This window comes from Thalia democratica, chromosome 4, assembly GCF_965202585.1.
Source record: "Thalia democratica chromosome 4, ktThaDemo2.hap1.1, whole genome shotgun sequence".
NCBI lineage: Eukaryota > Metazoa > Chordata > Thaliacea > Salpida > Salpidae > Thalia > Thalia democratica.
In genome coordinates, this window is record NC_139168.1 from 60,355,535 (window position 1) to 60,372,852 (window position 17,318).

General features: G+C 26.4%; 2 protein-coding genes across 2 annotated transcripts; one reads left to right on the plus strand and one right to left on the minus strand.

Moving 5' to 3' along the window:
* The first annotated feature begins 2,725 nt into the window (after positions 1-2,725).
* LOC145834104 (TM2 domain-containing protein almondex-like) lies at positions 2,726-7,187 on the plus strand. The gene is made up of 2 exons (XM_082941450.1): positions 2,726-2,969; positions 6,264-7,187. Exons 1-2 carry the CDS (start codon positions 2,734-2,736, stop codon positions 6,631-6,633), a joined length of 606 nt encoding a protein of 201 aa, XP_082797576.1. The 5' UTR covers positions 2,726-2,733; the 3' UTR covers positions 6,634-7,187.
* Positions 7,188-11,899: 4,712 nt separating this feature from the next.
* Positions 11,900-16,857, minus strand: LOC145834608 (uncharacterized). The gene is made up of 10 exons (XM_082942078.1): positions 16,763-16,857; positions 16,317-16,477; positions 15,601-15,713; positions 15,176-15,279; positions 14,945-15,050; positions 13,507-13,652; positions 12,941-13,060; positions 12,650-12,817; positions 12,391-12,514; positions 11,900-12,293 (listed from the first exon to the last, which is right to left on the minus strand). The coding sequence occupies exons 1-10, from the start codon at positions 16,839-16,841 to the stop codon at positions 12,059-12,061; spliced, it is 1,356 nt and encodes a 451-aa protein (XP_082798204.1). The 5' UTR covers positions 16,842-16,857; the 3' UTR covers positions 11,900-12,058.
* Positions 16,858-17,318: the final 461 nt, after the last annotated feature.

A 17,318-nucleotide genomic window follows, 5' to 3' on the forward strand; every position in this document is an offset into this window, starting at 1 on the left:
TAAGTTTATACAAAACAACTTACATTTAAAGCATACAGACATTTTTAGCTCACAGGTTTCACAAAAAAAGTGTAAATCATTTTTGCACATTTCTGCAAACTTTTTGATTGATACTTTTGAACATTTAAGATGTATCCATTTAAAGCAGACTTCACAAAACAAACAATCATCTAAATTGAGATTTTTTAAAACAAGATTTGCAGAAATCATCACTCCCAACATTAATTAGTCCTAGGTTATTTACAGTCTATACAATAAAAAGGATCTTCATTATTAACATAAAAATTTAACTCATGTTCAGATATTCCACAACAACTTAAATGGAACCATTTTTCACAACTATCACAACAAATAGAATTAGTTTTTGGAGGTTGAAAATCTTTTTGACATACACTACAAACAGATTCTAAATCAACTAATCTATCTAACTTAAGTTTTAAAGAAGTCATTTAAACATATAATAGTTTTTATTATATTTAAATAATAAACAATTAGCTTATTGTTGGTTCTGCAGTTTTTCAATATCTTCAACTGAGTTGATAACATTCACTTTTGACTTCTCATCTTTTCTCAACAAAATTGTGCCACTTGAGGAACATGCATATTTCCAACCTTTTTCTTTTTGAAACCTTCTAGCAAGATAAAGAAGGTTCCTACTAGTTTTTGACAAATTTTCATTAAGATAAACGTTTCAGCCTTTATGTCAGTCAAATCAGCATCAATTAACTTCTTTTTTCTTTCATAACTTTAATTTTTGATCTCAAGATTTAAATGTAACTAATATAGGATTAAACATCCTCTTTCCTTCCTTCTTCTCTTGGTTAGTTCCAGCATCTATGGTCCTCAAGCGCCTAATTTTTCCGACCTGATGTCTCTCCATTCTTGGATCTACTTTCTTTAAAACCTTCATTGAAACAATCTCAACATTTTCATTTTCACAAGTTGGTACACCCTGTATTTCAATTGCTTTTCATCCAGTTTTCAACTGATTCAGCTTAATGTTTGCTTGCTTGCCATTTTTTTCCATATCAAACATTTTTTTAGTCAATTTCTCATTTTCCAATTTCACAGTTTTTACATCCTCCTTAATTTTTTTATTCTCTGTCCTCATATCATCAAATTTTGAATACAAAAAATCAAGTGAATGCTGCAAAGAGTAAATCACTTTTTTTTGATCAGCTAACTTAGCAGTAACTTCCTTCATTTGAGTACTAAGCTTATCAGTTGACTCTTTATGCACCAAAGTCAAATTCTCAATCAATCTTTTCTACACAGCACTAATAACTCTCTCACCCATGTTCATTTAATAATTCTATTTTACTTATATATAACCTTATTTAAATAGAATGAATCTTGTAAGTATTTACTAAATGAAGTGTCACCAAATGACTTTTCAGTTAAAATAGAAAGTTAAAATAACTAATAAGTCTGTTTTTTAGTTTTAATATAAAATACCAATAATATGTAGAAAATTGTTACCCCAAATCTTCTCTTTTGCACAACCTTGTTTATTATTAGATTTCTTTTTCCTTTGTTGCTATTTATTATCAATTAATAACAAATAGTTGTTTTAATTAACTTTTTTACAGGGGCAAAAGTTACATTTCATGCCATTTACTTGCTTGTCCTTAAAAAAGTGTTTTTTATCAAATAAAAAGATAGACTGATGTTTTTCTAATGTAAAAAAAACTTTATTGGTATTTATTTATTAATTGTTGCTTTTGTAGAAAGGACAATAAGAAAAGTGTGAATATTAATGATTGTAGAGATCAAGATATAAGAGTTAAGATGGTATGATCTCCATGGTAGATTATTGTTTCCTTGGTCAATTGTCAGTAATTGATTAAAAATACCTTTTATAGTTTTTTTTAAGTGTATTTCTTTGAAAATTTATCGAAAAAAAATACTTTGTTTAAAATTTAAATTATTTTTATTATAAAGACTACTCAAACCAGTAGTTACAAGCTAATGGTGTGCAGCTTAATGACCAAATAATCAAATTTTTTGCTACAAACTACTTTGTTGAATATTTAAATTCTTTTGTCTTTTACTATTATGCACATTAGATTATTTATGATTACAAATTAGTTATACTTGAGTGATAAAACTGTTAGTTATTCAATACTATAATGAAACTTTGTGACTCTATACTAATAAATGTAAATAACTCTTATACAGATAACTCTGAATTATTTGTAGTTTTGGTTTATTTTGAATTTTAAGCATTTTCCACTCTTATGACAATAAGTCATAAGTTAAATAAGAAATAACTATAAACAAGAAAATTCTTAACCTTTTACTTTTAAAAACACACTAAAACATGAACCAAAAAAATATTTTGTGATATTTTTTGTTAAAAACGAAATAAAATAAGGTCATTTTTTTTTTTTTTCATAAAATCCTTTTCATCCTCAATAAAAAAACTGTTTTTAAAACTGGTTTGAATTTTTACACAAAAGGTTTCTGTTTTTTTCAACATGTAAAATTTTTTTGCATTGAAAACTCAATGAACATATTTTTTGATACCCTAATTCATTAAGTACTCATTTTTAAGCTAAAATAGTTAAACAATATATTTCTTTTTATGTTTTTTAGTAGTTTTACTTCTCTAGCTAAACTTATTTGGTCACACAGTCAAAAGAACTAGATTTAGTAAGACCTTAAGCTACTACTTATATGCAATAAATTTATGTGATTTTATGAAAAAACATTATATATAGACACAATAAAGTAATGAGTTATATTCAACTGCTTGTCTTTGGTTGTCTTGTGGGGATAGTACCTGTGAATAAAGCACAGATGGAAAGTGTTTGTAGTGCAGATTCGTGCAGTAATCTTCCTGCTTCATGCTATCATTGCAATCAATCAGATGATTGTGATTATGGTAGTACGGTTGATCTTCCTTGTAATGTTTCTACTGGTTCTGTATGCAGTGGCCCAAGGAACTTGACTAAAACCTTTCAGTGCAGGTAAATTGCTACCATGGAATGTTTTAATTAGTTTTAATTAATTAGTGCTCTTATGTTATATTGAATTATGTTTATTGAGAATCTTCAATTCAAAATTTTATATTTTTTTAACAATACAATGTTTCACTCGCTCGAATCTAGTCAAACGAGATCATCAATTGAATAAAATTTGTAATTTTTTTTACAATAACATGCAAGAATACATAAGGCTAAACTTGAAACAAAAAACTAAAATATAAAACTAAATAAAGACTAAATAAAACTTATAGTTTAAAGTTATTAATATAGGAAAATCATAATGTAATTAGGTTAGTTTATCTTAAGTTTTGGAAAGTTTAAGCTTCTTAATGATATTATAGTCTTAAAACTCAAACAAATAAATAACTAAGTATACTAACATTTAGCTTTGATAACTTTGATTGTTATCTTTAAAGTAAAAAGTACACAAAATTATTTAGAATCTTATTTAATTTCGTTTTTTGCTTTATTAATTAATCTCTGATGCAATTGTAAGGCTATATAAATTTAAAATTTTCTTTATTTTGTAACAATTGTAACATACTGATGAAAATTTGTTGATATATATATGTGTTTAGTAAAATACCTTGTTTGTTTTTAATCAAGTACAATAACAGACTAACTTTTAAAATTTTAATTAATAATACATTTCTTTAACAAAGATTTTATTAGTATTTGTATATATTTTATTCTTTCAAAATTTTATTACGCAAACTAAGTTTCAGTCAAAAACCTCCTCAGTGCTTATATAAAATCTAAAAATATATGTAACAGTCATGGAAAATTGTAGTTAAACAATTAGAAAAAACAAATTTATACTTAAAAAACATAAAAAAATATAACCTTAAGGTTGAGTTTATGGAAAATTTTAAATGTTAGTTAAGTTTTGAAATCAAAATAATAGCTGAAAAAAAAAATTATTATTCATTTCTAAATAGTAAACGATCTATGAAGATAATAATTAGTAAAAAAACACAACACAATGAGCTACATAACTCTATATTCCCCTTAGCTTATTAAAAGCACAAAAATTAATCTTTGTTATAGGGAATTGAAAAAATTAAACATTTTTTAACATATATTTAAACTATTAAAAAAATAAGTACAATTTCATCTAAGCTTGTTTTTTAATATAAAGCAACAATACTAATTTAAAAACTATGAAAACGCACACAAAAAAGAAAAAATTATCTAGGTGTCCATGCTATGTTTTCCAAGTAAATCGGGAATCATCATTGTTTACTTTACGTTCAAACCTTCCTAAAAAATTAGTTCGCTAGAACATAACCATTTCTTCCCAGACCCACTGAAACATAAACATGCTCTTCCTCTACTTGACTTAAATTAGCACTGTTAAAAAAGTTACTAACATCATCAAAAGAATTATAAAATCATAGCTTGATATATTTTAATAACTTCCATCATCAAGTATCTGTCAATTAGCTTACTTGTTTTTAATATATTTATTTGACTTTGGATTCTACTGCAATAAAGATTATACTTTTCTATATTGATCATAATATCTGCTGCTTCTATACTAACTCCCTGGATGAGTAGTGATTTCTGCAGGTAGGATTTGATCATCTGCAGTCTACAGCCTTGGCGGCTAGATGATTCATGCCTTCCATACCTTCCATATTTTTTATTTACCTTATTCTCTTGTGGTCTTAATATTGACTTCTTCTCTGCAAACATTGCTGCAAATCTTGTTTTTAAAAGCTGCTTCTTATTTTATCTTTTCATGTGCAATAGCTATGCAATTTTTGTAGAAAGAGAGTTGCTATACTTCCTTTGAAATATTGTATCCTTCCATGTTGCTCATTTAAGTGCCTCACATGATTGTGCTTCTCCTCGAATATCAGGATAAAATACAGGGGACGCGAACGAGACTGCTCACCACTTGATACGGTAGAAAATGACCTTTCAAGTCTTAAGGTACTTTTCGTCCTGGTTGTTGCTGACAAGTTCTTTTCTTACAGTATAAATACAGTTAGCTTAGATACTATGATTTTCAACACATAGTAAGTATTACTGTTATTTTTGTGTCGAAATATTTTAGAGAGCAATAAAACTAATTTTTCCAGTCACATTGTACGTTTTTTTTTGACCAATTACCAACCTTAGATTTCAGCTACATATTAACCCCTGATGGTTAATGCAAAAAAAATTGTATTTCTGTTTTGATCATGTTAAAAGTTTTATTTACAGGGTTACCAAAAACTTGGAACCCTGGAAAAACCTGGAATTTTAGAAATTTTTAGAAAAACATGGAATTTTGAGCAAAATCACTAAAAATCTTGCACTTATGTTAAGTAATATAGTTTCGATTTGACACAAAAAATCTATCGTATAGCTAAAAAACTATTGTCAATATCAAAATTTTTTTTTATTAAAAATCACATTTAAAAAAGATTTAAGATATCTTTACAATGTAGTTATACTATTTAAAACAGTTTTTTATCTTAAACTTAGTTTTAAACAAAAATAGACCTTAAAATATGTAATTTAAAAACCTCGAAACAATTTTGAAAACCTTTATAAAATTTATCAAAAACATTTGGCAACCCTGTATTTAGTTAAAGTTTTGTAATGTGCTTTACATAATATTACAAACATAGTTTTCATTAAGATTCATAAACTATAAATAAATTACATTAAACATGAATTTTTGTATCAATAATAACTTTCTCATTGTAATTAAATTTCTGAAAAATGTAGTACCAAAGTAACTTAGCGATGAGTAAACTATTTTTTTTATTTTTTGATAATAAAAAACTTTATTTATACTCTTGCATACTCAGTAAGTTAAGTCGTAAACTAATGCTACTTAAACTTTCTTAAGTTCTACAAATTAAAAAAAAAATCTTTTTTAGAGCTGTATTAAAGTAAAAAATACGAATAAAATTCTTAGATTATTAAATTATTTATAAAACATTTATAGTTTTAATTTAAAAGCTTAATCCAAAATAAGTTTAAATTTTTTCCTGTTTTTTTTTAAATTTATTCTTTAAACTTGAACACTTTTACTCAATTTTTCTAATGTTTTGTTAATGATATAAGTTATACTTTATCTATGTTGGTTAACTTTGTCATAAATTTAAGACATCTACTTTTGAATTTAACTGTAGTTTTAATTATTGCTGTCGTATAAAAATAATGATTTTGCAGTTACTTTTACACTTATTTTAATGAATAGTTTTTGCTTAACAAATTGTTTTTTATCTTACTTTTTTAAACTTTTATTTATTGTTGTCGTAAAACAAACAACTTACAAAGGTACTGCTACCTTACCAGCGACCGTGAGCACTCATGCGTGCAACGGAACGCGTCATGTCACGTCTACGCCAGTCCCCGCCAGTTCACCACGGCAACCTGCCGCGTGCACCCTGACACTTTCTGCTTGGGTAACCGAAAGTTCCACAAGATGCAGCCCTGCAACTGGAGTTCTGGCAAGTCGAAAACCTCAGCGCTGCTCTGGTCGGCAATTTTGGGCGGTTTTGGAGCGGACCGCTTTTACCTGGGGTACTGGAGAGAGGGAATAGGCAAGTTTTTCAGCTTCGGCGGAGTCGGCGTGTGGACTTGCGTTGATTTTTTTCTCATTTTGACCGGCTACCTCACCCCTGCTGACGGTAGCTTGTACGTTTGAACATGAAAAAAAAAATTCAATCTCACTGCCTCACCATGCCAAGCTTATAGCTTTAAGTTTAATTCTAATCTTTTCAGGGTTGCAAAAAAACCTGGAATTCGACAAATTAGGATAAAAACATGGAATTTGAGAAATTTTGAAAAAAACTAGAAATTTGAACAAAAATCACTAAAAAACCCGGAAAAACCTAGAATTTTAAACAACTTTTACATCAGTTTAGATTTGACATTAAAAAATGTAACGTATAAATAAAACATATTTGTCCTCATAAAGTATTGCTATTATTAAAAAACATAAATAAAGAAACTTTTAGATATCTTTTCAATGTCGTTATACTATTTAGCACAGTTTTTACCTTAAACTTGACTTTAAACTAAAAATAGACCCTAAAACGTGTATTTTTAAAAACCTGGAAGAAATTTTGAAAACCCGGAGAAAATTTTCCAAAAACATTTGACAACCCTGTATTTTAAATTTGTTATTTTTCGACAGAGTTTTTTTAATTTGTAGTAATTTATTAATTTTTTGTTTACTTAAAACAGTTTTGAAGTCGTTAATTAAAATAGTGTTTTCCGTCTATTGTTTGTTTTTAACTTTAGTTTAGGCTTAAAACAAAAAAAAATTAACAAAATTGAATAAAATTCTAGGTTTTCAATCGTTTTTCGAATACTACTAGATTTTTTCAACAACTAATTGGTATTAGTATCAAATTTTATAAAATAGTGATATTAATTGTTGAAAAAATCTATTAGTATTCGAAAAACGATTGTAAACCTAGAATTTTTGTCAACAGTTGATATTAGTATTAAATTTTATAAAATAATGATAGTGTTTTAATAATATATTAAAATTTGCATTGTTTTTAAATGTGGTAAGTACTGTAAAAGCTATCTAAATATATTTTTTATACTTAGTCAACTAATACTTTTTACAATTTTGTAAACTATAGTAAAATATCATATTTTATCGAAGGACAATAAAATGTTTAAGTTTTTTTTTGTGGAGTACTTTATTAAATTTAAAATTAGATTATGCAAAAAACTTTATTTATTAAACAGATGTTCTAAATAGTTCAATCATAGTGTAGAAGTTTGTTAATTTGATTTCGTTTTCAACTAATTACTTATAAAAAAGTAAGGACTTTATTTTATTTGAAAAACTACTATTTTATATCTGGCTTATTCAGTTTTAGTTGAAAAATTGCATATATTTTAAGTCATACTTTTAGATTAATATTTTAACTATATTTTTGTTAAAAATAAAACAATTTAATGCAATGAGTGAATAAAAAAAATATTTTTCAGTTTTTTATTCTGTTTTTTCAGTAAAATCTTTTCGGTATCTTTAAATCTTGAATCAGGACTTAGAAAGTACTTTGATTGTTGTAAGGTGTGCCTTAGACAAACATAAGATTAAATTAAAACTCATCATAAGTTATAATGTTAATAGTATTTTAAAGTTATACATTTCAAAACAGTAAAATTAGATTTTAAAACTATGGTGTTTTAAGACTATCTATATTTTTAAACTGGGCAAAGTATTATGCATTTGTTTTCAAAATCAAAAAATTTAAAATTAGTGTTAACAATGTTTTGTTTACATTGCTTTTAAAAAGTATAGTATGTAATAAAAATAATGTCCGACATTGTTTTTTTTACTATATATGTTAATACTAAATACAATTTTCATTAAAAGCGTACAAAAAAAATCTGAATAGCAATAACTATTATTTATGAACACTTAGTGAGTTATAAAACGTTTTACACTGTTTAAAAAAGTTAAAAGGTATAATTTTATAATTACCATTATACCTGATATTATGTATTTTGTGGCTTGAATTGATTATATAGAGTAATATTTTAACAGCTTTCACTTTTAAACTCATGGAAATGAAAATTATAAAAGAAAGTTTCAAAATGAGAAAACAAATATTTTTGTGGATATTTATTTTGTATAAAGCCTGTGTTTTCGTCTAAAAACTGTTTACTTTAGAGCAGGGGTCGGTAGATTTTTTACAATTCCCAAGCCAGTTTTTTAGAAAAATTTACATGCAGGCTGTATCACATAATTAATAGTATTTCGGAGGCCTTATTTAATGAAAATATTTGTGGTAAAAAGTATTATCTAGTTTAAATAATGTGATGAAGTATGCAATAATTAAGCACCACTTATAAGTAACTAACAAAAATAGAACCTAGTTATAAGGTTTTACCACAAAAACGTTTAAAGTCTAAAATTTTAAAACTCTAGAAAAAGTCAGAAGTTTTAAATGATTCAAAAATAGTTATATTAAATTCACTAATAGTAAAATATCTCATTAGCAGTGTGTAAAATTTATAAAACCTCTTATTGTCAACATTGATAAAAAAAAAACTACAATTAAACAGTTTTTTTTTGTTATTACCAACAAAATTCTTCCATCGACTAATCAGTTTCAGACATTAACTTTTTTTTAATTTTTACATTCATTGATATATTTTCAAAATATTACTAATTATTAGTAATACTCATACCACAATAAAAATATCTTTCAAAATTATCGTTTGTTTCATATTTTTAATATCGTTGCTTCAACGAAATCATCAATAAAGATTAAGTTGTTTGTAAAGTGAACTAAATACAATTTTTTATTTCTGTTGTGTAGTTATGTTTTACTTATTTTTTCTATTAGGATTTACAGTAAAACTTAGAATAACAAAAATTTCGATTTTATACTAATAACTAAACACTTTTTTTTAGGTTTATGGCAATCTTTATTTTTAATAAAGCCACAATAAAAGTGTATCAATAACTTTTACAAAAAAAAAGTACGCAATTTGTCAATATGTAGTATAACGAGTTTCATAGAATGAAAAAAAACATTTAAGCTTCACCTAGTTGTATTTGTAGTAAAGAATATTTTTTGCAGTCAATCTCAAAATCAGCAAGTGTAAACAATTATGCTTTTAGAAAAGATTTAATGATTAATAAATAACTTGCAAGACAGACTTTGTTAATTAGAATTTTTAAATTTATTGTTCTTGGTAAGCTTTTTTAATTTTATAATTACAACTAAACGAGTAACTGGTAGTTTTCTAACGGAATCATTTTTAATCTAAACTACTATGCATACCATTAAGGTATGTGAGTTTTAAAAAAAAGTTTATCTTTTGCGAATATATCTATCATTGTATTTAAAATTGGTTTTCAATTGACAAAAGTCAAAGTTCTTAATGCGAAAGCAGAGATTAATATTTATACCACAAAAAAAAACAAACAACTAATTTTCGTATTGTTTACTAAGTTTCAACGTTTAACACGTCTTGTCAGAACAATATAAAGCACATATCAAAATTTTTTAAAGAATTACAAAAAAACACATATTGACGTTTCAACTAAAATTGACTACTTTTAGTTAGCTTATGTTAAAAACAACTACGTACAAGTTAACTTATTTTTTGCTTTGTTTTTTTTTTTTTTGTTGCTATATTTTGTTATTGATTAATGTGTTTTGTTCTTTTAAAATACATACTTTGATTATTTAATGATAACTCTTATTTGATTTTTTCGATATCGTACTTTTGTAGGCTACATAAATGGCATGTTTTGTTGTTTTTCGGTTTTGTTTTAGTTCTGCAAAGTATTTCCCATTTTTAATTATAGTCTTTGTTTGCGTCTTTTAACTCCCATATATAGTTCGATAATTCGGTATTGTGTCTCTTTTATTGTTATCAAAGCTTGCCTTATGATTGCTATATCTGTTTTCAAATTTAGTGCTTGTTGAACCCACGTAGAATTTTGTTATATTGTTTGTTTTTATAGTAGCTCAATAGATTACATTTTTTGATAGGCAGTTATTGTTTAAAGGGCATTTTTCTTTACTGCAGTTGCAGGTTTTCTCTTGCTGTTTGAGGTTTAGGTTGTTAAATATTTTATTATTGTGTTTAAGAATTTTTGTTTTGAAATTTTCCATGCAGCTATAAAAAGTTTTGAGTTTTTTCCTGTTAAAAGTTTTTTGGTATGGGTGGTTTGTGTCAAAGTGTTTGTTTACCAAGTTTAAGAATTCTTTGCCTATTTTAGTGGCTACATTTAGAGAAAAAACTTGACAACCTTTAAACATAGATTATAAGACTAAAATATGTCCAGGACACGTTGTTTTGTGAGATTTTGCACATCATCAATTAGATAAATAATAAATTACTAAAATTCTTCTACCTGATTACAAACTAATTATACACATTTTTGAAATAGTACTAGACAAGACGTTTAAAGCTATCCAATCGGTGTGCGGCTCGATAACCGAAAGGACTAAATATTTTGACTTCTTTTTTGGTCGTTCAATAAAGTTTGTTTTGCCCTTTTGTAAGTAAGTTTGTTGTAAGTTTTGTAAGTAATGATATACCTTTTCCTTATTTTCAATAGCTTGTAAAAATATGTTTTAGTTTTTAGAGTTTTGTTTTATTGAGTTTATTGACAAAAAGAGTAAAAGTCTTAAAAACGTTTTCAACATTAATGTGCAATAAAATTTGTTGGTTTTTTCAGAGAATCATTCAAATATTTATTTAACTTTTTAACTTGAGTAGAGCATACTTTAACCTTATCTTTATTTTCTTTTAAGTAACAATTTAGTTTTTTTAAAAAGCACTGTTTAGAAAAATTGTTTATTATTGTTCCTAAAGACTGCTTCAAAAATTTAAGTTTGCTTAAAAAAATATTTTCTTTGACTACAACTAGAAAATACTCCCTTTTTTACATAAATTTATCAAACAACAACTTACCAATTAATATAGTGTAAAGCATTGAATTTAGTACAAAATAATAAATTATGAGCTTTTGATAAAAACAATTTATCAATAAAAAAGTCAACTATCCAAAAGTTTAGTATAGAAATAACATAACACAAACTAAAAAACATTGTTAGGTTATTAATTATATGCATGTAATCAAAAAAATAGTATAGTTCTTTCCACTTTTAATCTATATTTTATAAACTTAACATACGGAAAGAATTACTCAAAAGAGTGATAAGGTTTTATTTTTTGTTATTTTTTTGATAGTATAATGAAGAAATACACTATAAAGTCTAATATAAACTTTAACATTAAATAGTACTTTTCACTAAGCTATAGACCAGCTAAGTTAGTAAAACCATAAAACCTAGCAATCATAGTTAATAAAAAAAAAAATTAATAGCCTGTTTAAAGTACTTAAAAAACAGTTTAAGAACAGCAGTATAACTGTTTGATGTTTTAAAGATCGTTAAAACTAAATTAATGACTATGGATAAAGATAACAAATGAGAGCTTAATTAAAAAAATACTAAAGCAAAAACCAATATATTTTTTAAAGGTTTTGATTAAACTTCTTGAAGGTCTAGAGAAGAAATATAGCTATATATTATTATTTTAATTTACATAAAATTAAAAATAAGTTTAAGTTGTTAACTTCAATCATTATTTTCATCTCCATCAACTTCGTTTTTCGTAACAAAAACATCGTCACTTATTACATCATCATTTTTAAACATATTTTCTGAACTGTCACAACAATTCGGTAAACTATGATCCGAACTTTCGGATTTATTTTGCGTTTCCTGACTTTTCGATCTTTTCAGTGACAGTTTACCACTAACTGTATCCAAATTTTCGTCGTTAGTTTTTTTAGGAACTGGGACATGAGGACTGAAATTTTTTAACCATTAATTTTATTTTAACAAACTAGAAAAAAAAAAAACTAAAATGCTTCTTCAAAGTAAAAACTATGAAATACCGGACTAACCCTCTGTATTTCAGCCAGAGACCAAGTAGAGTACTAAACAATAAAAATGTACCCACTAGTGACGTCATAAAAGTGACAAACGGAGTGAAAAAAACTCCTTCGTAAGGATCAGGAATAATTATTTCTGTAAAAGCAAAAAAAAAACATATAAATACTGTTAACGAATTAAAGCTATTGTTTAACTATAAAATTATTATTTTACAATTTAGAGCTGTTGAGCAATAAAATTTTCTTAAGCTTTAAACTATATGGCTATCACCTTTGCAGTCTGGCTTGGGTGAGGACCAGTGTCTTGATTCTTGGCATTCTGATACATTGTTACCAATCATTTCAAACCCCGAGCTGCAATTATACTCAATCTTAGTACCTGTGTGGTACCTCATAAACTCACCAATACCCTCCAAACCTGGATTTCCACAACCTGTCTCTATAAAATTTTTACTCAGAAACACAATTGAAAATATTTCTAAACACTTACGTTAAACATAAAACTTCTCACGGTGAATTATGCTAGTGAAAAAAAAAAGCATACATTAAAACAAATTCTAACCAACTTCACAGCTGTCACCCTGAAAGAACTCTCTGCAGGAACACTGATGCTCCCATCCAGGAAGCTCCTGACAACTTCCACCATTTATACAAGGATCACTGTCACATGGTCGTGGTCGAGCTATACAAAAAATAATAAAAATGAAAACTAAAGTTAATTAAATTGTATATTTAAGTCATGTTTGCATAGATTTGTTTTATTTATAAGCTGCAGGTTTGTTAAAAATTAAGTAAAAAACCTTTCCGTCACCCGATACTAAAATAAACTTGACAACTGAAAACATTATTGTTTTAAAGATTGAGATGAAAATAATAATTTTAGGAAATACATTGAAAAACTACAAAAACAGTCAAATAATTGTTATAAAGTTTACAAAGCTGCTTCTAACAAGTTTATTTTTATATTTACATGTTGTTTTTGATTAAAGAAACGAATTAATCACATTAATCTGACAAAACTATTTTTTTGAAAAAGTTATCAAAATACAAAACAAACAAACAAAAATATACCTTAAAATCGATCAGTTAAATCTTGTTTAAAAACGACATCTGGTACAAATTACGAACCTTGCTCGCAGTGATAGCCAAGAAATGCGATTCCGCATTCACACTCGTAATGATTCTTCTGTTTAGAGTCATCACACCTTCCTCCATTTTGACAAGGATTCGATTGGCACTCCGAGATATCAGCATCACAGTACTCTCCTGTTGTTCTGCATTGAACATTTGTTTACTGATTTAATATCTAGAAGGTGGTTTTTAATTTAGAAAAATACAAGTTTTTACCTTCGTCGTACTTACAGTAAGTAAATTAGTTGTTTTAATTTTTCGACGAACTATCTTTTAGTTAAAAGTTGTATTCTCTAGTCCAGTGCTTCTGAAATGGGGTTCCGCGGAACCCTAGGGTTCCGCGACGCCTCTCAGGGGTTCCGCAAAGCCTTTCGAAATTTAGAAAGAAATTTGAAAGAAAAAAAAAATAAATCATAAAACTTCAAAAAAAATGGAACACATAAAATGGAAAACACATATAATTAAAGCATTCATTGATCTGCTTAGTCTTAGTAAAGCGTGCAGTAAAATTTCTTTTACCATTCACCACCACTTATCTTTGCGAGTCCGGCTTTTCGCATGTAACAAACATTAAAACGAAGCAAATAAACTGTATGCTGACTCCAACCTTATCTGCCTGTCTCTGTCTCAGTCTATTCAAAATCCAGCCGCGCATTGACATGCTTGTTGCTAAGAGACAAGTTCAAGTTTCGCACTAAATGTTTTTTATTTATTTTTCGTTAGGCATCTTACCCGTTTATTAAAGTAATCTGTGAATTTGATTAGCGTCATGTTCATTTCGTTATTGTTTGTAGCTCTCATTTTGTTTTTATTATGCAAGGAAAGATTTTTATGACGTTGCGATTAATCATGTTTCTTTTAGTTTATTTATTTTAGAATCATAAAATACCTATTGCCTCTGTCGCACTTTGAGTTTGACTCGACTTAATACTATTACAATTGGTATGATTTCTAACAATTATATAGTTTTGCTAAAAAGTTCGTTTTTCACTGAAATTATTTTGTATTTTGCAGGAAATATTATATTAAACATTTTATGTAAAATTAAATTAGGGGTTCCGCGGAAAAGTTGAACTTTGGAAAAGGGTTCCGTCATTAAAAAAAGGTTCAGAAGCACTGCTCTAGTCAGATATGATTATAATTATACTTTACATCATAATACTAAACATTATTTAAGCTAATTTTTAAATAGTTATGCAAAAAACTACATTAAATACTTATATTTATCACTTAGATAATTTTTTTTTGAACATGTGCTAAAACACAATTTCAATTTAAATTAAAAATGAAACATTGATAAACAGCTAACTATTGAAATTGCTCAAAAGAAAGCTTATAATAAACATTATATAAAACGCTTATGCATTTTTAACAATTCTGATAAAACCACTGCAGCAAAAACACATGTTATTTTGATAGGTACAAGTAAAACTACCCAGGGATACATCTACACTTGGCCATAATTCCGTCTTCACTGTAGCATCTTCCTTCGTCCCCGCAATAATCGTCAAGACCATCACACGGATCGTAATTGTTCTCAACTAAAAAACAGTAACAAAACGAATTATACTGAATCGATGCAAAAAATATTGTGTAAATTAAGTTGAACAAAAATAAAGCAAAAAGATGTTAACTAATTACAATTACATGTTTTTCAGTAACTTACTGCTGTATCCAAGTTTAAATCCGCGATAATTGACCGAATCGTCACTGACAAAATGTATCCAAAGTGAACCCAAACCAACAATTTTTTCCTCGTGTTTTGTGTATCTAGAAATGCAGAGCATATGTTATTTTATATTCTTTTAGTGAAACCTTTTTTATTTATTTTAATGTTAGTGATCGAATTTTTAAAACAATTTTTATAAGATAGTAAAGTTTTGATAAAGTTTACGTTTTTAGATGTTTTCAATTTAGATTACATAACGATTTAAAAGTTTAAACTAAACGCGTAAAATAAAGAGTTTTAGATAATACTTTGATGGTTGATTTTCTTTCTGTTTATTTGTCTAAATTTTACATAATCAAAACAACTTTGGCATAAAAATTGTTTCAATAAATAATAAATAAACTAATGTAAGTATTTCTTACCCGCAATATCTTCTACCTCCAGTGCTTTCAACTGTAATATTGACATAATCAAAGTCACATGTTATATTTGAATCATCTTCACCTATTTCTATTCTTGAATCCAAAAACTTTACCTTCATTAATATAAAGTTAATCAGATTCTGTTTTAGCAAAAAAAAATAAAATAAAATCTTACAGTGGATAAAAATAAAGTTACTTGCTTTACAGAGTTAAAAATTAGGAAAGTTTTTTTAAACTTAAAATTATTCTATAATATTTTTTAAAAGACTTAAGTGTATTAAATTAATAAAAATTCGTAAAAGTTGAAAATAAAAAAAGGTGTTATTCAAAAGCAAATGTTGTGTCTTTTATCGTTAATTTCTAATAAAGAATTATTTAAAATCTAAAAACTGAATAAGTTTGTTGAAATAAAAAGGCTTTACAACAAAATAAACGCTTTCTCAAAAAAATATTATTGATGATTTTTAAAACTTTTTTTTTGGTTAGTTTGTTTTAGAAGTGTTTATGAAGTTCAATAACTTATATAAACCTTTGTCTTGTAAAAAATTAAAAAACTTCAGCACAATAAGACTTTTTACTTGTTTATAAAAAATAAATTAATTTACAAATATAGTTATAATTTTTACTCGGTTTATAACAATTTACATTTCACTTTCAATTCCGGTAAGCTTTAATGAATAGTTAATTACGAATTAAACTACAAATAGTTTTCTTACGATGTTTAGAGTGTTAGGGGCGCCTATGTTTTTCCACATGCAATCTGAATCGGATGGGTAAGTGTTGTCCTTTTCTTCAGCGCTAGTTGGGTAGTCGGGACTAGTCAGAATTTGTAGATCTCCAACAACAAGTTGGCCTCCACACCCTTGACTTGATATACCTAAACAATTTTGTTCGTAAAAAAGTTCTAAACCTAAAGCTTTGCTTTCAATGCTAACTATATTATTCTTTTTGTTTCACTTTACCTTTTGTTCTTCATTTTATAAAAAAATAATAAGCTAAAAATATTAATTAAAAAGTAATCTGAATTTCTAATTTAATTACCTTATCGTGTTTCTTTATATATTTAAGTAAAAAGAGAAATAAATTAAGCGTAAAGCTAAAAATATGAAGTGCTAAAATCTAAGTGCACATAAAATACATTAAAACCTCTCTATTAAATAACCTTTTGAAAACGACAAAATAAGAACAAATTTAATCAAAACTTTCATGCTTAAGATCGGTATAAACTGAACTACTAACATATTTTTTGTTTTGATCTTACAGTAGCCACTTTAAGTGGGCTGACTTTGAAGTTTTTTTCTTTGTCATGACAAGTGCTGAGCCAATTGTTAAGTTAAAACAACTACTTTTAGCTTTCACACAAAAACCTATTATATTCAGTGGTTTTTAATTGTGTCTCGTGTATGTTTAGGGCTGCTACTTGTTTGTTTCTTATTCTGCTTCTTATAAATTTATTTTAAGCATATTGACTGGATTAAACTTTAGTTATCAATAGTTTTTTGTACTACTAAACTATCTAAAAACTTTTTAACAACTTCTTTTTAATAACTTGGTTACATATTTTTTATACTAAAACAAAATAATGATAGTTTTCTCATTTTATAGAATATTATAAAAATGAATAAAACATTTTAAACAAATACATTTTTTATAACTATGTTTTATTCATTTTTAGAAAATTTTGATAGTTTTGTATGCTTTATTTAACTTAAAAACAA